Source organism: Crinia signifera, chromosome 6, assembly GCF_055691185.1.
Source record: "Crinia signifera chromosome 6, ASM5569118v1, whole genome shotgun sequence".
Lineage (NCBI taxonomy): Eukaryota > Metazoa > Chordata > Amphibia > Anura > Myobatrachidae > Crinia > Crinia signifera.
Window position 1 is genome coordinate 31,422,786 of NC_139222.1, and position 22,297 is coordinate 31,445,082.

Below are 22,297 nucleotides of genomic sequence, written 5' to 3' on the forward strand. Positions count from 1 at the left end.
GCCATGGTCACAAGGTCAGATAGTCCTGCTGGTGTCATCATCATCATCAAGCAATCAGCAAACGTCACACCGCCTAACAAGCTTAACTAGGGAATGCATCCAAATCTCATTAGCTGACAACTGCAGGCCAGGTCTTCTGTATGCCGCCTGCGCTGGCCTGCCCCTGTTCTGGCCCTCCAGGCTTAAGTTGTAGATATACTCAAATATAGGCTGCAGACGCATCTTGGTGCTGTTCGGAGATGCATATGTTTACAGGCCACAAATGGGCTTATACATACCTCACATCTGTTCTCTGCCTCAAATCTGGACCAGGTGCACCGGTCCTGAATACAGGGAGCAGAACTACAGGGCGAGTGGGTGTGGCCTATGCGCAAGGGGGCGGGCCCAGCCTCCCCAGTTATTTATATAGAACGCACACATATTCCGCAGCACTGTACAGAGAATATTTGACCATTCACATCAGTCCCTGCCCCAGTGGAGCTTACAATCTATATTCCGTACCACATGTACACGTACACACAGACATTCTAGGGTTAATTTTATCTGGAGACAATTAGCCTATCAGTATATTTTTGAATTGTGGGAGGAAACCGGAGTACCCGGAGGAAACCCACGCCAGCGCGGGGAGAATATACAAACTCCACATTGCCAGCTGCGGGAGGGACAGCGGGAAAGTCTCCAAATAGCAGGATCGTCCCACTGTAATCAGGACAGCTGGGAGGTTTGCTTATATACAAGGCTAACTTTTAACTGGAAGCTGCGCCACCTCTTCCCAACCCAGCACATCCTGTGTGCTGGGCTGGCGTGTGGCCAGGGAGGGAGAATTTTATTCTAATGCATGGACACCTCACATTATTAGGCCACACCCCCTGAAAAGTACCTGGGCTCAGGTAGATCTATCATTATAAGCCCACCCCAGACTCCTGTGAAACAAGCCAATGGGAGATTGGGGGTGGGCTTAGAAGGAGTGTGTGAAACATTGTGGCGCCACACGGCCACAGATACATACCCGATCCCCTGGGGCTCCAGCCAGCACATATATTGCAGACATGGTAACATGTCTGTTATATGTGCTAAGTAGTTCCCCCCCTGCACGATATGGTTGGGGGCTGCAGCTGTTTCTGCGTATAGCCATATCTTATATATCATATATCCACATCTTATAGCCTGGGTCATACTTGCCTACCCTCCCGGAATGGCCTGAAGGCTCCCGCAAATTGGGAAGGTGGGCAAGTCTCCTGCATTGTCCCCACGCCCCCCTTCTCTGCTGCATCAAATTCTGAAATATGCGGGTCCGCGGGGGATTCATTCATTTTTGGGTTTATCATTAACATAAAAATATTATTGTCCCTCTAATATTTAATTAATATATGCCTGAATTATTAAAATAAAATTGAATTACACATTATGTCATTTGTTCCCATCCCTTATATAGTTGTGCCCTATAAATATACTTATTATTTGTTTGTGTCCGTTATGTAGTAAATTATGGCTAATTAATACCTCATTAACCCCTTCAGTGGTGGGTTTGTTTTTGGGGAGCGCTCCCCATTGGGCGGGTTTTTTATGGGGAGCGCTCCCTTAAAAAAAAAAACACCACTACCTCCCTGGGTCCGGGCAGCGCCACTGCACTGTCAATCAGCGGCTGCCCGGACCTGCGCCCCCGCACTGCGTACCTGTCCCTGGTAGCCGGCTTGTCATAAGCCGGGGACTTCAATACAAAACCCGGAGGGGAGGGGGGAGGAGGAGGGAGGAGGCGGTGCCGCAGAGGGGAGGGAGCCGGGCAGCGCAAAGCTGCCTGAGTTCAGTGATTGAACTCAGAAGCGCTGTAAACAGTGGCAATCCCGAGAATTTTCCGGAAAATTCTTGGGATTGCCACTGAAGGGGTCAATAGTCACTGGCTGGACAGATAGCTCATTCCGCATGTACAGTAGATTCAGCTATCCTGGCATTGTCCCTTGGTTTTCGGATCAAATTGCCGGGGATTTCAGTCTTTCAATCCCCCTGCACATGGCTCTGTAATTTGCATTTTGACTCTCCAAACCCCAGAGTGGTCAAGAAAATCAAACTATGAATGTTTCAGGCGTCAGATAAGCAATAACCAGTTACTGCAACATTTTACTTATAATGACAATGGCCAAGTAATTTCGGGTGCCTGATGACTCACTAATCAGTCGGGATTCCAATGGTCATTTCTTCGACATCGGAATCAGGAGCCCGACAGTCAGAATCCCAACTTGCATGGGCTATTTCCGTCGTGGGGGTCCAGAGGACAGGCTGCAGCACAGTTCACAATTCAAATAGGAGAGGCACAGCAACTGCCACCAACTGCCGTTCCAAACTGACTCACTGGCAGTGGGTGTGGCTCCCCTATTTGAATTTTGGACTGTTCTGCAGCCCTCCCCCCCCCCCTCTGGATCCGCCACTGGTCACTTCTATGCATCTAAACATTTACTTTACTGTGCTTTGAGACATGAACTGACCAACTTTTGCCTGATGGCATTAGAAATAATTGCTAAACAAGCCTGGCACCTATCTCCTATCGATGTTTTAAAACTTTTGGCGGCTTTGACAGACCACTGCTTAGTTCCACTGGTGGTATACATACTAAAGGTCATGTTTTTGATGATGTTGGTCGATTTTGGACAGATGTCAATCATTGTTGGTCTTCCAGGGCAGAAGACCCCCATACACTTGTCAGACTTGTCTTAAGGACAAATTGGACCTGATTTACCTTCAACTTCCCCGGCAGCTCCCCAGGAGGGATCACATATGATTTGGGACTTTAGTGTTCAATTGAATGGAAGGCTGCTGATTGGCTGAGAGAGTTCTCACAGCCAATCAGCGTCTGCCCATTCATTTGAATGGGAGTTTTGAAACCCCCCACCTGCCGCTACTGCAGTGAAGCCTGTTCCCCGGAGGATGTAGAGTGGGGAGAGCACCTCTCCTGCCCGGCGCCTCCAAGAAGCCTCCAAATGTATCGCTGGTCTCTATTGGCTGATACAAGTGTCTTCTCAGAATGAAACAGGCCATCGACCCTTTGGCAAAGTAGTGTACACCGTTTAAAAACCCACCCTATTTACCCCATTGTGCCAGTTCAGTAATCGCACCAGTAGGTGCCACGGTATGTCCCTTCCTCCCCAGCAGTCTTATAGGCTGCTGCAGACTGCTGCTCCTCCGCACACAGCCATCTTGCTCTGCAATACTACAAGTTATGATGGAAACCTAGATTCGCCTGGCCAGACCTAATTGCACTGCGCCATTACAGAGAAGCTCACACTGAACCTTGCCTGCTGCACGGCCTGTGACGGCCAGTAGAGGGCGCCAGCTGAGTCCCAGCAGCAGTTTCCACAATTGTCTACAGTTCTTTTGGGCAGCCTGTGCTATGTTGTATTACTATTCCCCCCAATAGACTTTTCATGGCCACTAATCCGCACTGTGACTCATAATAACATTTTATAGGATTACATAATAACCGTGGTGCCTAAGATGCATGTACATCCACTTGGTGTTGCATTGCGTTACGTGACACAGGATCATTTATTAAACTGCTCAGGGAATTGTTTAGAAAATCCCTTCAAACCGTGCGGAATTGGACAAAGAAATAAATCCACCTAATCCATATTTCATACTGTGTATGCAGTTGGAGTAGAGTTTACTGCAGCAAATGACACCTTCTCCCGGCTTCCTTCTCAGTCAGGCTTATGAATTCCCCTGTAAAGTTCCAGTACGTGTCCCCTGGGAACGCTAACATGTCCCATCATTCCAGTAAGCCGCACGTATTACAGGCTCGGGGAAGGTCTGCATTTCTCATTAGGTACAAGCCTAACGAGTGCTCCAGGTGACGGCGGCGGATTCCGCGTACCATCGAGTTGTCTTTTATATCCTGCGTTTTTAAATTTTTTTTTGAGTTTAAGTAATTTGATTACTTGAAATGTAAAACAGGGAGGAATGAAAGCCAGAAATGGTTGACATGAAAGAGGTCGACGTGAGTTTTCACGGTTTTTGGCGTCTATGTCAACATAGGTCAACATGGGCACCATTTATTTTTTTAAATGTGAAAAAAATCATGTCAACCTTTTTCAATGTCAAACTTTTGCCCATGTCCACTTTTTTACCATGTCGACACAAAGCATGTTGACCTTTCTCATGTGTCAACCTATGGCAATAGAAAGAGATAAAGTACAGACTAAATCAGCTCCTAGCTGCCGCGTTACAGGCTGAGTTAAAAAAAAACTGTACTTCTGTCTACTTGTATCTCGCTCCACTTTATCGCTCTCCAAGGCTTCGTACAGTCCTATACCTCCCACCTTCTTCATCTGCGGAAAAGGGACACTCTCGTGGTCTGGTCTATGCAAATGGAGGCACCATCGGTCCACGCCCCTGTTTTCCGCCCACTGCGCCACTGAATAGACGCTGTGCGCTCTATTCCCTTCAGGCTAGGGGGACTGCCAACTGCCCCCCCCCCCCCCCAGGACACTGCCGACCCTGGGTGGGGGGCGTTAGCATCAAGGGCGTAACTACCATAGGTGCAAGGGGTGCAGCTGCTATGGGGCCCAGAGCTGAAGGGGGCCCATCTTTGCTGTCTATAGTAATATGTTTTACATATATTTATCACCATCAGTTGCTAAATAGGGGGCCCTAACAAACTTTTGCTATGGGGCCCACGAATATATAGGTATGCCTCTGGATAAAAAACGGGATGGTCCCACGAAAAAAGTGGGTACAGTTGGAAGGTATGCCCACAGGCTGTAAAATAAGTCTGAAGCTGATTGGTTGATAATTTGGGCGAGTGATAAAACCTGTTGCAAATGATAAATGGTGCTCTAGCCAATCAGCACCAAATTATAACGTGTACCACTCCTAACTGTAATATCGTGTTCCACTCCTAAATGTAATGTGTTCCTGTCATGTGTTGGAAAAATGACATTTGGGAGCTGATTGGCAATGAGTTTTATCTTTTCTTGATAAATGAGACCCTTTCTCTCCACTTTATCTCTCTCCAAGGTTAGATCCAACTAGCCCCTAGTCAGGGTTTGATGTTTTATCCTTCAAATAACTTTATTGTCTTAGGCCAAAAAAAATAATAACTTTTTTTTAAAAGGAGGGAAATATTTTGCGTGTTTTTCTAACCAGTCCTAACACGGATTAATAGATTATGTTATACTTGTCAGTTTGACTTTCAGCTAGAACAATAGCCAACCTGTTTCCTTACTTTGCAGGCCGTGTAGATTGGTCTCTCCTCTCCCATCCTAACCAAATCAGCATTACTTACTCAATTAAGATGTCACTTCGTATTGTGTTGGGAGTTACAGTCCTTAATTCATGTGCGTTCTAATCAGAGGAGGGGGGGGGGGGGGGGGGCAAGCTGCCATCGTGTGAATAGCCGGGTGAATATTACGTAACAGTAATGTGATTCAACAAATACAAATCATTTAGAATTGGAAAAATCTTGTATTTATGTTTTTCCTGATGCTATACGGTGGCTGGTCGTAGCCTGTATTATGTATCTTGCAAGTGAATACAGATTTTCCACATTCAGCACACAGGAGAACAAGTCAGGAGTACCAACTTAGGTCGAGGATGACCTGGGTCTTGATGACACGGGTAACACCTGAAAGAAATTGATTGGCTGGGGACAGTACCTCTGGGAGATGACATCATCTCCAAGCATCCAGCCAGGTCACTGAAAGAATCGGGGCTGGTGTGAAGGGAGATGACCTGGGATTGGGAATAATACAGGTTGCCACCCATGTGTGAAAGGGGTTAACCCGACTTCAACCCGTGCTCTGTGTCATAGCTGCCTACCCTCCTGCAGGAGACTCCCTGAAATAGCAGCAATCTCCCTCTCTCCCTCATTAGTCTAACAATCTCCCTCATGTCACCTAGCCCACATTACACTGTTACATCATAGTTACCTCCCCTCCTGCATTCTGCAGGAGTCTCCCTGACATAGCAGCAATCTCCCTCTCTCCCTCATTAGTCTACCAATCTCCCTCATTTTACCTAGCCCACATTACACTGTTACATTTTTTGGGGGAAAAAATGAATGAGAGACAGATACATTTACACTGAATCATCAGCGCCATTTCCCAGCACTTTACCAAGTATAGTATCTCTTACTAACTGCTCTGGGGATCATCTACATTTGGATACAAGTAATTTTACAAGATTCCTCTCAGATGTAGCAGTGCACACCCACGCTTCTAGGCACCACATTCACAATCTCTTTTCACAATCTCTCCATATATGGAACTAGACACACCCTTTGGGTGGAGCATGACGCGCCCCTTCAGTGGTGCGCAGTGCAAAATACTGCTACCAACTATAATCTCCCTGAAACTAGTTTTCAAAAGTAGGCAAGTATGATCTCTCCATATATGGAACTAGATGCACCCTTTGGGTGGAGCATGACACGCAACCTCAATGGGGCGCTTTGAAAAATTCTATTACCAACTATAATCTCCCTGAAACTAGTTTTCAAAAGTAGGCAAGTATGCTCTGTGTCCCAGATCCAGGCTGGGTTGAAATCAGGTAAACGTCTGTGTGGGCCTTGGTGTGTCTGTAATTTGCAGGCCATGAACCAGTTGTTCCCCTTATATAAAACTTTAATCCAGCCTCATTGCCCGCAGCAGCACTAAAGGGCTCAGTGCCAGATGCACTAAGCTTCAAAATTGATAAAATGGAGAGTGATAAACAGCCAGCCAATCAGATCCTACCTGCCATGTCCAACACTGTGTTTGCATACCTCCCAACAGTCCCGATTACAGCGGGACAGTCCCGATTATCAGGGCCTGTCCCACTGTCCCTCCCGCGGTCGGCAGTGTCCCGCAGTGAGGGGGGGCTGTTGGGAGTCCCCCCTGTCGGCTGCTAAGCAGTGGGGAATAAACGCTGTGCGCATGCGCACAGCGTCTATTCCCGTAGCCAGGGGGCTGGTGGCATGGCTAGAGGCTCACAGAGCCTCTGGGTCATGCCCCCATAGCGGCAAAATGGGGGCGTGGCCTCCCGGGGAGCCGCGAGTATAGGCCACGCCCCCGAATTTTTCGGCGCGCCTACGGCACTCAGCAGCTGGGTCCCTCCTCGGACTCCTCCAAAGTTGGGAGGTATGTGTTTGAATAATGTCAGGCAGGGTTGTTTGGTTGTCTATCACTCTCCATTTTATCACTTTCGAAGCTTAGTGCATCTGGGCCTCAGACTCCGCAATTGCAGATCTATGGGAAAATAGTGTGGCGGCCATTTCCCTGATGATTTGCACCTCAGATATATTTGTCTGGTTAATTCTGGTTAATTCTGGGGAACTTTTCCCCATCTGCACAATTCCATTAGTGACTGTGTTTCTGACAAACCAACCAAAATGTTTTAATGTAAGTTCTGATAACAACAGGCAGCATATAATGGGTTGCCATGGGTTACAACACCTTTCTTCCCTTTGCACCATGTTGTGCCTGGTTTATGCCATATTACCATCAATTAATTAGATTTCATTTCATGCTATACACTCTTAGGGGTAAATTTACTAAAGTGTGAGTTTCTATGGGCGGGATGTACTAACGGGAAAATGCGGTAAAACACCCGTTTTACCGCATTTTCCTATGTATCAATACCCGTCCGCAGCGTTTTCGCTAGGCAGGGTATCGCCACCCTCTGGGTGGCGATACCCTATAGAAGCCTATGGGCTTCTTTCGGCGCCCGCCGTCCGACGTCCGCGCGCCCACCCCCTCCCGTCCTCCTGTGATCATCTCCTCCCCCTGGTGTCACAGCCGGCAGGACATCCGGCTTCAGGGGGGAGGAGGAGACGCAGGGGGACGCTGGCAGCCGCCAGGAGGTGACGGAGACCCCCGCAGCCAACATCACAGGTATCGCGGGGGTCTCCGTTACCGCAGCCCGATGCTGGCCGCATATGTTAGTACATATGCGGTAGCATCGCGGCGGCTGCCGTGCGAAGGGCGGAGGTGTATGTTGATACATCCCGCCCTATAAGTGAGGGATGTTCTTAACAGCAGCCAATCAAATTCTACTTTTTTCATTTATCTAGCACCTTCTAGCGGATAACAGCTCAAATCTGACTGGCTGCTGTGGGGAACATCTCTCACTTCTAAAACCTGGCACTTTAGTAAATGTATCCCTTAGCACAGGCAGGTCCAAACTGTGGCCCTCCAGCTGTTCTGAAACGACACATCCCAGCATGCCTTGACACAGTTTTAGCATTCCCTAATAACAAAACTGTGGCAATGCATGATGGGACTTGTAGTTTGACAACAGCTGGAGGGCCATAGTTTGGACATGCCTGCCTTAGCATCTGAATGTTACCCTAGCTCAGATGGTCGACACTGGCTGGGACAGTGCTGATCAGTAAGGGGGAATAACGCCAGTTCTGCAGCTGCGAGACTGGTGGTTTGAGGCCTGCGTCAGCTTTGTATCTTGGGTGGTAATGCATTAGAAACACGAACGTTACAGGACGAGCCTGGCTACGGTTAAATATTCTTTTTACACGCTACCAGGGATTATATATGGAAAAGCTATTTGGAGAATTAGAAAGATATATACGTGGAAAGTTTTTTATTGGGAAATACCAGGAAATATGGGGTCGGTTATATAAAGGGGTGGGAGGAGCGAGCCGGGCCTCAGTGGTGTATACACATAAACACAGGTGCAGAGCAGTATATGACTTTATAAGACCCACTCGACTCCACGCTTTCCACTCTCTCCAGTTCTCAAGATGTTTGGCTCAGTGCGGTCTAAAATGAGACCGCTTCCGTTGCACTGAGCCAAAAGAGGGCGAGAAAAAGAGAGACAGATGTGTACAGAGCGAGCGAGAGAGAGAGAGGGGGGGGGACATGGCGAGATGTACAAAGAGGAGCGAGTGAGGCCTAACAGCGTGGAAAGGCCTGAGGTGAATATGAACGTGCACAGGGAAACCCAATAGGCTGCGGACTGAAACGACAGGCGGACCTCGTTTTGGCGTCGACATCGCCTGGTTATAATATGACATGGCAGCGGTCTCGCTTTCTACACACTGTGTAAACTTTGTGTGATTAAAGGCAGCGCTCCCTGTCTGTCTCTCTTCACGGAACTCTCCAACTTGGCTCTCTCTCTCTTTCCATCCTCCCCCTTCTCCGGCTTCCAGCCCCCCTCCGCCTTTTTCTCCTTATCCCTCACTCCCGTTTTCTCTCACGTTTTACTTTTCCTCCTCTCCCTCGTTGTAGTTTCCCTCACACACGTCTGTCACACTGCTGCGCGCCTTCCTGCCATGTCATTATATCTGTATTGCCCTGGGGTTTGGTACAAATTACAGGCACATCCTGCATTGCGGGATCCCAGCGCTCTCGCTGGGGGTAGGGGCTTCCCGAGGCCAAAGGCACCGTCACAGTATCTTCCTACCTGCTAAGTAGGGGAGCTCTCAGCTCTCGGCTCTGACCCTGACACGTTATGGGTTTATACTAGATCTCAGGGTGTCAAAGACGATGGCCTGGGCCGCAGGGTCACTTGGCAAAGGGGCCCTTGTGCCTATATATTACTGCCGTAATATATTCTGTGTTTTAGGCTTACGCACAAATCTAAAAAGGAAAATTAATGCTTCATTTATCAGATTTATCAGTGTGATATTTTACATGTGCAATAAATTCTAGTGTCAGAACTAAAGGCCCGGGATGGGGGAATGATAAAAATTATATATATATATATACATATACTATATGACTATTGTTGTATTTATCCTGAGGACGGGGTATGCTTACCCCAAAAGCGCTCGATATTGGTATGCCCATTACAGCCTGAAACGCTATAAAGTTGTCTGTGTGCCTCTTTCATTGGACATATATATATATATATATATATATATATATATATATATATAAATAGGCTGCGCGGCGGCACTCGGAAAAGAAACACAGGACAGCAGGCAATTGGGGTGCCGACGTTTCAAAGCCCGCAGGCTTTTTTATCAAGGTGCTGGTGACCAGCACCTTGATAAAAAAGCCTGCGGGCTTTGAAACTTCGGCACCCCAATTGCCTGCTGTCCTGTGTTTCTTTTCCGAGTGCCGCCGCGCAGCCTATACATTCAGAGGGGACATCGTTCGCCCTTGTTTAGGAAGGCACCGGATACTTTATATGTTCATCCATATTCTTTAACTGGAGTGCCATCCCCAGGATTTATATATATATATATTTATTTATTTACAGTTTCTTATTTAGCGCAGCAGATTCTGTTGCGCTTTACAATAATAGACAGTGATAAAACAAACTGGGTAACACCACACACACTTGGAGGTTAGAGGGCCCTGCTGCATATATATATATATATATATATATATATATATATATACTGTACTGCGTCCTGAAGAAGAAGCGTTTAATAAAGGCTTCGAAACGCTGGCAGATTTGATGTCCGTTTAAATTTCTTTAAAGCGAGTGCCGCCACCACAAGGAACATTATTGAAGACCCTGGCTATGGTTCTTCGGCAGGCACCGCACCTGACTCCTTGTAAGGAGTGCTGCTCCAGATTGTATAATATATATATATATATATATATATATATATATATATATATAAAACAAATAGAGGGGGGCGCTTCATAGTGTAATACCGTTTATTTAAAACAGGTGGACAATGCTAACAGCAAATCTCCTATTAGGAAGGTAGAACCCGTACCGAGGTGTTCCTCTGGTGTGGGCTGGCTACCACAAGATATATATCAAATAACCACTGGCACAAACTGCAGGCACTTGTAGCTCACTCACGGGACCTCTCACTGCTCCAGGAGCACAATGTAAATTCCGGAACCCAGCGCCTCAGCGTCTTTGAGCAAAAGCACCCCACTGACGAAGTCCTATGACGAAACGCGTAGGGGTGTGGCCTGTGTGACGCATTGAGTGCCGCTGGAGATCGTGCTGTGTGGCTGCTTTTGCTCAAAGACGCTTATGTCTTACCTACATAAATAATACTTATACTTGTCTTATACTTGTCAATTGTATGTGATTCATTCAATAAAGAGTGTTTATAAAAATAATAATAATCAAATAACTAATATACAGGGGACTGCAGGCTTAAATGCATTGATCAATACATGAGAGAGCTCTCTCAGCCAATCATCTGCCGCCTGCTTGTGAGGCTGCTGATTGGCTGAGAGAGCTCTCTCTCTCTCAGCCAATCAGAGGGCCACCAGTGTTTTACACAATTTATTAAAAATCTGGAGCCACTGCTGAGCCCCACCGACGCCAGTGCTCCTTCACAGCGCTGTGCTCCATTGCCTCCGGTCCCTGTTCCACTGCCACCAGCACTCCGGGCCCTGCTCCATCGACACCCCCCCCCCCCCCATCCTTCCGGCCCTGCTCCTCGAATCTGCTGTATGATACTTCCCTGCTGGTGCATTTACAGCCTTAACTAATAGATGCCCCAGCTTTTTGTCAATTTGGGCTCCTAGGACCTTTTCCAAATCTCATTTACCCAATTCTACACCTTTTAAGTTATACCTAGCACATTGGTTATATCTAGGGTGGCCAATCCCGGGATCGGGATCGGCGGGATCCCGGGATTTGGCCCCTAAAATGCCGGGATTTCAATCCCGGGATTGGAGTTTTCAATCCCGGGATTTCGGGATTAGACTGCGCATGCGCAGTCTAATGCCGGGCAGCGTCTGAGCTAGTGCTCAGACGCTGCCCGGCTTCTCCCGTCCCGGGCAGCGCGGCTCTGCGCAGCGTGACGGCATCAGAGGTCACGCTGCGCAGGCCACACAAACAACTGCCTCATCCATGCGCGCCGCGTTGACCTCCGGCCGCCTCGACGATACCGCCCACCCACCCAGGCTGCCTGCACTTGCCACTTACCGGACCCCAAAGCATCGCCCGATGATCCAGCCAGCCACCCACCTAGGCTGCATCCTCCTCCATGCCCAGCTCCATCGCCCACCGGCCCAGCCGCACCACAATTGTAAGTAAATATGCGGGCGGCCGGGGCGGGATTTTGTATAGGAAGCCAATCCCGGGATCCCGGGAATCCCGGGATTGGGCATTTTTCAATCCCGAATCCCGGGATTGAAAAAATGCCCCAGGATTGGCTTCCCTAGTTATATCTCCCGAGATGCATAACCTTACATTTGTCCACATTGAACCGCATTTTCCATTTTTTTTGCCCACTCAACGTGGAGACATTCTTAACCGTACTAACCACCCGACACAGTTATCCGCACAGATGGATAGGTTGCTGAGCATTCCCTCCTCTATATCATTAATGAATAAGTTAAATAGAAGAGGCCCAAGCGCCAATCCCTGTGGTACTCCACTTAGTACTGGTATCTAACCGGAAAACCCCCCCTCTGTTCTCTATCCTGCAGACAGCTCCTCACCCAGCTGCAGATTTTTACCTCTAGTCCCACCTCCTCCATTTTAACAATCAGGCTGGTTTGGCACAAACGATTTTTAACAAACCCATGCTGGTTTCCACTTATTATACTATGGGCAGTATTCAATGAGAAAAATTCTCCGTGCATGGCAAGAGATTTTTTCTCTCGCCATGCACTCGCCCTGTTCCGGAGGGCTCGCTGCCACTCCTTCTCCCACTATTCAATGTGGTTAAGACTCGCCGCCACTCGCGGCGAGTCTTAACCCCTGCAGCGGATGAGCGTCCGCGGCAGGGAGCCGGGGGAAGGTGGAAGCAAGGGAGATTAAAGTCTCCCTGGCTGCCCCAGAACATATGTGGAGGGGAGGAGGGCTCCCTGGGACCCAGGCAGCACAAGCTGCCCCCCCCCCCCCCCCATAGCCAGCGGGGGACCCAGTATTCACTGCAACCGATCATGCATATGTAATGATCGGGTGCAGTGAATATATGAATATCTAATGAGCGGCTCGAGAGCTCCGGCCCCCTGCTGGCTACTCTGTGTAAAAAAAAAAAAAAATTAAAAAAATATATTTTTTTAAATTAAATATATATTCATGTGCTATAAGCACATGAATAAAAATAACATGCCCCTTCACAGAAAAAAAATCCTGATTTTTTTACACCAAAATTAAAAAAAAAAAAACTTTTAGTTTAAAAGTTCACATTCCAGTTCTCCATGAAAAGATGGAGAATTGCTACACGGTGAGACACGGCGAAAATCACTTAAAAAGACGGCGAAAATATCACATTGAATAGGGTGGTTTACTTTTGGAGAGCAAAATGCTCCCTTCCAACGCGAAAATAGCACAAACTCGCCATAAAACACGGCAAATTTTTCTCATTGAATACTGCCCTATGCCTCTCCAAAAAGTCCTGGATCCTATCTCTTAAAATTCCCTAAAATAAATTTCCCTATGATTGATGTTAAGCTTAACAGTCTAAAGTTGGTTGGGTCATCTCTGTTTCCCTTTTTGAATATTGGTACTACTTTCGCTAAGCTCCAGTCCCTTAAAGATGAGATGTTGCCTATGGAAACCTATTCAATTCCACATCTTTTTTTATTTTGCGATATGTGTTCATTAGGTCCGCAGTGTCTAAGTCACTATTGGTCGACAGGTAGAAGATCGACATGGTCAAAAGCTGGACACAAGCAAAATGTCGACATGGAAAAGGTCAACGAGTTTTTCATGATTATTTAACCTACTTGTTTATACTGGGCATAGTGTGAGAATATAACAGAACCTTTTGCCATGTCGACCTTTTGAGCATATCGACTTAATGCATGTCAACCTTTGTCATGTGTCAACAAAGCCGTGAAAAACTCATGTTAACCTTGTGTCTGTCAATAAAAAAAAAAAAATCCACCAATTCAACAAAAAAAATGGTACTTGTGTAGTTTCACGGTGGCAGTTAAGTAGTCAGCGTAGTGCCCCTGTCCGTATCAGCGTAGTGTTCCCGCGGTCAGCGTAGTCAGCGTCCCTGTCAGTATCAGCGTAGTGTTCCCGCGGCCAGCGTAGTCAGTACATTCGCAGCTAGCCGGAGCTTACGTAGTTAGCGTAGTCAGTCAGCGCTTATTATATTGTGTGGGAACCATTGGCCATTTTTAACCTGCTTGACATGACACGGTATGCGTCCTCCCGATCTGCCCATACCCCCACTATCCACGTCGGCATGGAGTTGATTTTAGAAAGTGTGGCAAGCGCAGCGAGCCACGTGAGGGGACGCGGATTACTTGACGTTTAATCCGCATCCCCTCGCGGGGCTCGCTGCGCTCACCACACTTCGGGTTCATTTTATTTTTTATTTTATACATTTATTATGAGCACATCAAATCCGGGTAAAAACAGGTGCATTGGATAGCTAATGCTGACTGGCAAAACTACGGAAAAAGTTAGTCCGGATTTTTGCCGTCAGGTCAAAACCGTAATGTGTGAAATAGCCCATATGGAGATTATCGTATTAGCCACAGGAATTTTTTGCATGCGTAAAAAAAGGCTTTTTTTCTGCTTGGCATTGTCAGGCTATTCAATTACAATCCACTTTTTCCCGTGTAAATTTTTTAAAATAATTTTTAAACTAATAATTTTTAAACTCAAACAAAACAAAATGCTGTAGACCCTATGTGTTTTTGCAGCAGCAATCTCGAAAAAAGTGCCTAATAAGGCGGCAAGCAAGTAATCCCAGTCAACGAGCATGTAAACCCTGGCAATCAGCAAGAAACCCCTGGCAACAAGCACGTAACTCACTGGCAACAAGCACGTAACTTACTGGCAACGAGCACGTAACTCCCTGGCAACGAGCACGTAACTCCCTGGCAACGAGCATGTATCTCCCTGGTAAATGAGCACAAAACTCCTGGAAATGTGCACATTATCCCAGGCAACTATGAGTTATCCCTGGCAACATAAAAACCCCTGGCAATGAAAAACGTAACCACTGACGGGGCCATCTTAACATATGGACTCAAAATTCTAGGGGCCTTTGTGCTGTGGCAGATTGGGTTCTGGGCATTTGTCTCCTGAGCTTCTTGCTAGGCAGTAGAGAATGCTGGCTGGTCTCGCTGATTGTAAATTATAAGCATTGTCTTCCTGCTTCCCAGCTTGCAGCCAGACAGTGAATGGACTGGTGGAAGGCTGTCCACCAATCAGAGTCCAGCATTCTCCACGTACAGCAATACAGCAGACAGCATCACCCACATAACAGAAATACTCTGGATTTTAGCTTATAGTGAACTCCACCCAAAACCCGAATGGAAAGTACTGGGTGTAGTTCTTTAAGTTTCAGGTAGCTTACTAACACTTAGGCTTTCACACATGTCAGTCAGTGCTCACTATTGTGTCAGAACACGTTTGTGTATCACGGTTCTAGGCACAAGAATTCAGGTGGGGTGAGCTGTACAAAAATGTTAAAAAAACAACAAAACATTCAATAGTATCCGGAGAGCTTATAGGCAATGTCTAGGTCATGCTCGTTGCCAGGGGTTTTTGATCATTGCTAGGGGTTTCCTGCTCGTTGGCATGGGTTACATGCTCATTGCCAGGGGTAACATGCTCATTGCCATGTGTTTCCATGCTTGTTGCCATGAGTTACATACTAATTGTCAGGAGGTTACATGTCCATTGCCAGGTTTTTTTTTGCTAGTTGCCATGGGTAACATACTTATTGTCAGGAGGTTACATGTCCATTGCCAGGTTTACATACTCATTGCCAGGGTTACATGCTCATTACCAGGGTTTTTTATGCTCATCGCTTCCCTTACAGATGATATAGATCCAGTAGGTCCTCTAGCATCTGTCTCCAACAAGGCAGTGGCCATTTCTGCAGACTACAAGTGGATGCCACGAACGCATGGAATCTGTTGAGAGTATACCCTGTGCCTCAAGTTTGGGGTGTAGTGCCTTAGCGACACCACTGGCATAGTCGACATACTGTACATATGGTTAACATGGTCAAATTGTTGACATGGCTATGGTCAAAACATAAAAAGATCAAGGTGGTGGCAGGGGAAGCTGGCGTCCCATCCTCCCGTAGTGCTAGAGATAAATTATGGGGTGGTGGCACAGGAAGCTGGCGTCCCATCCTCCCGTAGTGCTAGAGATAAATTATAGGGTGGTGGCACAGGAAGCTGGCGTCCCATCCTCCCGTAGTGCTAGAGGTAAATGATAGGGTGGTGGCCAAGGAAGCTGGCGTCCCAACCTCCCATAGTGCTAGAGGTAGATTACAGGGTGGTGGCACAGGAAGCTGGCGTCCTGTCCTCCCGTAGTGCTAGATGTAAATGATAGGGTGGTGGCACAGGAAGCTAGCATCCCATCCTCCCGTAGTGCTAGAGATAAATGATAGGGTGGTGGCAGGGGAAGCTGGCGTCCCATCCTCCCGTAGTGCTAGACTAAATGATAGGGTGGTGGCACAGGAAGCTGGCGTCCCATCCTCCCGTAGTGCTAGAGGTAAATGATAGGGTGGTGGCCAAGGAAGCTGGCGTCCCAACCTCTCATAGTGCTAGAGGTAGATTACAGGGTGGTGGCACAGGAAGCTGGCGTCCTGTCCTCCCGTAGTGCTAGATGTAAATGATAGGGTGGTGGCACAGGAAGCTAGCATCCCATCCTCCCGTAGTGCTAGAGATAAATGATAGGGTGGTGGCAGGGGAAGCTGGCGTCCCATCCTCCCGTAGTGCTAGACTAAATGATAGGGTGGTGGCACAGGAAGCTGGCGTCCCATCCTCCCGTAGTGCTAGAGGTAAATGATAGGGTGGTGGCCAAGGAAGCTGGCGTCCCAACCTCCCATAGTGCTAGAGGTAGATTACAGGGTGGTGGCACAGGAAGCTGGCGTCCTGTCCTCCCGTAGTGCTAGATGTAAATGATAGGGTGGTGGCACAGGAAGCTAGCATCCCATCCTCCCGTAGTGCTAGAGATAAATGCCAGGGTGGTGGCAGGGGAAGCTGGCGTCCTGTCCTCCCGTAGTGCTAGATGTAAATGCCAGGGTGGTGGCACAGGAAGCTGGCGTCCTGTCCTCTCGTAATGCTAGAGGTAAATGACAGGGTGGTGGCACAGGAAGCTGGCTTCCCGTCCTCCCGTATTAATAGAGGTAAACAGTCAAAAGGTTGACATAGGGTTTTTCACGTTTTTTTGTCCTGAATGTTGACACTGTCGACATGGACACTAAAAAAGTGCACCAGGTCCCTTCGCATGGCTTGCTGCGCTCGCCATACTCGGCACACTATGTTATTCTCCCACCACGCCCTAGTCAATGGTAGGGCATGAAATACCGCCTGTCGGCACATGTCGGCTCAAAAATATGTGAAAAATCACATGTCACCTTTTGACTGTTGACCTTCCCCATGTCAATCTAATGACCCTGTCGACCTTCAGTCATGTTGACCTAGTGGTGTCGACCTAATGCTTGTCTATCCAGTGACCGTATCCCAAATGAGCAGTAAATCCTGTTTTTGCATCACGCTATCCGTCTTTCTTCTTGAGCTCTTATGAGTCCTGTGTTATTGCCACCTGTGATGCAGTGGCGTGTAGCGTGCCTCAATACTGTAAAGAATCCCACACGCCGCTTCTCTGTAGTGTAGTCTGGCTCGGAATGAGACAGAACATACTGGGTCCCCATGGTAATGATACCATGCCCTGGGCCTAGCAGCCCTAATTTGCTATTTAAAAACCGCATCAGCAAATTGCCAGCACGAGACTCTTATTTGTGCACAGCGGGGGAATGCGGCCTGATGAGAATGATCCCTGTGTTTATTTGTTCCAGGAATGTCCGTACATAAACACGAGGGATCAGCCCGTAGCCCATATACTCAGTGTGTACACACACAGATACACTTACACGGCTGCAGCTTCCCCTGGGGCTATAATCAGCACTGTTGTATATATAGGGTAGGCACAAGGTGTCACAGGATCCATGTATCTATGTATACGCTGACATAAACAATCACTGCTGTATATATACACATTCACATATAATTATCTCTTCAAGGTCTCCCCCCCGCTGCCACCTCCCCTGTTCTCTGACTAATTTTCCTCCCCGTCCTATTCCGCGCCTCTCCTCTGCACTACCAAAAGCTCACTGCATGTATCCCCCTGGGGCTTGATTGCAAAACTAGTAACTCCTAGTGATATATATACATCTCCATTCACTTATGTAACATGCAAATAAACAGGCTGACAACATAGTGTTACGTAAGCAGACAGACCCAGACAGGTATGCTGCTGGAGTTTGATAGACAGGCCGGGGGAAATGCCGTGGTGCTTGCATTTTACTCACAGAGGATTTTAGGGTTGTATATTATAATTAACGGTCAATGGACACCTGGGACATCAATAATTCGCAATGTTTTCTCAGGCCGTAAAATCCCTCATTGTGCACATTGGGAGCACTAAACATAATCTCACTCGCCTGGTGAAGTGTTTAGTTTGGTGAAGTGATAAAGTTTCTGATGATAACGCAGCAACCAATCAGCTCCTAACTTTGAAAAATGACAAATAGGAGCTGATTGGCTGCTGCGTTATCACCTGGCACGTTATCACTTCACCAGGATGTTAATAAATCTGCCCCTCTGTTCTAAACTGAGATTGGTTCACCCTACAAACATTTTAATGAATATGCTCTCTTTGGGAAAAATGATATATTTATCAATAGGCCACTTTCTCTGGTGACATGGCTGATTTTATAATTAAAATGCTTGTTCTGTACAAGTAAGTATTAATAAAATAAATAAACCACATATAAAAAGTTATGTTCAAAGAATAAATCATAATCAATTATTATCATTTTTATTATTATCAGTTTTCACCACCCTATAGCAGCTTGCAAGTTGCCGAATTAACTCTAGATTTAAAGCAGCAATTAAAAAAAACCTTTATTGAAACCATTTTTACGATAGATAACAGAAATGCACATTGAAAAAAAAAACTGCAAGTAAAGACTCACCTATTATTTCCTTTGGAAACATTACCGCTTGCAATCTAGTGGTATGGCAATCTATAGAATGTCATTCATACTTTGGGGGTATTTATCAAAGCGTGGAGAGATAAAATTAAGAGAGATAAAATGGAGAGTGATAAACAACCAATCAGCTCCTCCCTGTAATTTTTCAAACCCTGTAACATGACAGTTAGGAGATGATTGGCTGGTTGTTTATCACTCTTCATTTTTATGACTTTTTGAAGCTTGATACATCTGGCCCAAAATACCAGCCAATCAGCTCCTAACTGTATGTGTTTGAAAATGATAGATAGGAGATGTTGGGCCAGTAATAAATCTCGCACTATATCGTTAACGACGTATATATATATTTCCATTTATATGCTGTCAACAGCGAACACTTACCTATTTCTGTTTCTCCACCACCAGCTAAACTACCTTGGCCCGCCTTTCAACGATCCCGACTTTAACCCTCCACGTGCCGGTGGACAAGAAACGATCCCTAGCGCCTCGGTGGACTTTCACATGTGGCGGAATCTAAACGATGGCCTACGCCTGGCAGAAAACCACCGGGCATACAGCCTGCTCCTTTGCTACTTGCGGTCCATTGACAGCGAAGTGGCACGGACCGAACTGCGAAGGAGCTTAGGCCGCTTCTGCACCAGCCTGCAGGGTTTGGTTGTCAGCATTGCTGGGGTGATGTCTTCGTTGGGCTATAAGCCACCGCAGGAGCTGGCCACTTCTTCTCCACCACCGGCTATGGGGTTCGGGCGGGGGAATGACTTTCTACGCAAGATGGAGGATTTCTGGTTGCTGAAAGAGCTGCAGATTTGGCTCTGGAGGTCAGCGAAGGACTTTAACCGGTTAAAAAGGAAAGTACCGGCCGTGGTGGCCTTCCGAATGGAATCCCGCCATTTCTGAGGCATTGGGGCGGATGAATTCGATGTATAGTATCGGCTTATGATTTAAGCAGTGACAGAGGGGAAACGGATTCATTTACTCTGTGGTACATTCGGAAACATGCAGCGTGTTCCTCCGCCTTGTCGACGTGACGATCGATGTCAAGTGGAGGATTCAAAATTCACCATTTGCAGGCTGAGGTAGGAAATCCACCAGGGATGGAAGTATTGGTCAGAGGAAGATGGTGGCTTAGATCCATAACTTCGGAGCCTGCGCGGAACAAAGAACATGGGAACAGTCATTAAAAGGAAATAAAATGAAGGTGCCATGAGGCGGATGAATGTGGCAATGCACAATTTTCAGGTTATTTATGGTTAAACAGAGCTTTATAATGAGGTGAACAACCACTCTTTCATAGCATAGCTTTATGGTTAAGATACCACTTGAGGATCTATATCCTCGGTTTACATTTGCCAAAATTGTTTAAAGGGAACTGTGCCCAGATAACCAAATTTTGGTCTTTGCATAAGCCTCGTTTTCTCATGCCACTATTTTGTATGAGCATAGCTGATTAGTGCAGCCATTTTGTTATGTTGCCCTGCATAGATGGAGGGCCAAGTTCTTGAGATGTCTCCCATGATGTGGAAGCCATGTTGGAGGGGGCGGACCCGAAATGAAAGCCAACTCAAACAAAAACAACTTTATTCCGCTTCATCACAAACAACAATCACAGTAGTTTGATAGCTTAAACATATCTCAAATAAAACTCCAGACTAAACTAAAACTACAGTAAAATACGATGCACGAAGTTTAAAATTAATTGAACTCTGTATGTCATTGATGGTCATGCTCTTCCTCTGTCAGTCTAGACAAATCTAGACTGCAATTTGCTAGAGCACAAATGTCAACAAGTTTACAGTGTCCTGCCCGACACTGTGTTCTGAGAGGAAATAGCCAGCTCTTTGGCATCCTCTACCACATGCAGGCCAAGCCGCCATTTTCTAGTGGCACAACTGAGGACATTTTACATTTTATTTGTACAATTCTTTGGCTTCAGTTAATTAATAATAAATAATAATATTTTGTGCAAATATTAGGGTATAATTCAAGAGAATCAGAATTAATTTTCATAATGTTTTGCAAATTGTTAAATCACCCCAATTCTTCTGACAGACTGACAAAGGGGAACACCAAACTGGAGAGTGATCAAGTGGACAGTGATAAGTTACTAACCAATCAGCGCCTTTCATTTTTCAAATACAGTTTGAAACATGGCAGTTAGGCAGTTATTGGTTGGTACTTTATCTCTTCCCACTTTTATCACAAGGCTTCTCCAGAGTAACGAGGAGGAAATTAGTTTCAGTAAACATAAAACTAGTATCTATGCTCTTGATACAAAAAAAAAATAGCCCATGTTCAATTCTTTGTAATTTTATGCGGCCTATTAAAAAAATGCATCTTGGTAACAATTTTTTGTTTAAATAAACCAGACGCTGCCCACACATGCAACGCTATTGGTCCATTTGAATCTCGCTGATCAGGTCATTGGATCTTTCAAATGTGGCCGAATCGGACACTGACTTGGCCATACGCTACCTGGATTAACATGTATAAGGTCACCTGTAGGCGTGGTGCCTATATAAACTCACCTGTACACTTTCTGTCTAGCAAATACCACTGTTTACTTGTATGTCTCAGAATTTAGTGTACAATAGTGAGGTCGTTGCAATATGTATGGACTGGGGGACTCAGCAGAAGTGGGGTGTAGCTGACCAAATACTCCCTTCTGTGGCCGGTATAATCCGCTGCTGCCATGTACTTTGGCAAGTTAGTCTATATACTAGCAAACTGTATGTCACCCCCTATTGTAAGATGTAGCAGAAAGGGGCAAATTGCTACTTACAAAAGACAGAATCTTTAGGCTGTTGACATATTCATTGTAAGTATTATTTTGTATCTGTCTTCAAGTGCCTTTATCATATGTACAATACGTGTATGTGACATAGTTGTATATACAAATAACTCTGTGTGTGGGATTCTCTGTGTGATAATGTGTTGTACGTGCTTATCCTGCTGCAGAACTAGAGCAGTCTGACTGAATGGACCACAAAACCACAAAATACCACACACACATAAAAAAACTAAAAATACCACAAAACCACAAAGTATCACAAAAAAAACACAAAGTATCACAAAAAACCCACAAAATACAAAAAAAACACAAAATGCCACACACATAAAAAAAAACTAAAAATACCACAAAGTATCACAAAAAACCCCCACAAATTACAACAAAACCGCAAAATACAAGTGACATAGGAGAGCTTCTAATAACAATGGGAAATTAATATATCATTTCATTATTATCAACTATTGGGTTCCTTTTGGGGACAAAAAATCTGCTATTCAACCAAATTATAGTCGTGTGTGGCTTATAAAGCCAACAGTGTCTTGGTCGACAGCGAAGAGGTAGATATTCCGAAAGGACGTCTGGTGTGCATAAGACCAAAATCTAATTAGTTCTAACTTCACCTTGATGCTTTACATTTACATGCACCCATGTTTCCAAATGCTATTAGTAACTCTCCTTATGGG

At 46.1% G+C, this 22,297-nt stretch overlaps 1 protein-coding gene across 1 annotated transcript in view; it reads left to right on the forward strand.

The window, feature by feature from the left end:
- CLCF1 (cardiotrophin like cytokine factor 1) overlaps positions 1 to 21,831 on the forward strand; it is a 30,266-nt gene extending 8,435 nt beyond the window's left edge. The window contains exon 3 of the mRNA XM_083145892.1: positions 19,232 to 21,831. Within this exon, the coding sequence (XP_083002018.1) occupies positions 19,232 to 19,723 (492 nt within the window). The 3' untranslated portion in view covers positions 19,724 to 21,831. The remainder of the gene's footprint in view (positions 1 to 19,231) is intronic.
- Positions 21,832 to 22,297: the final 466 nt, after the last annotated feature.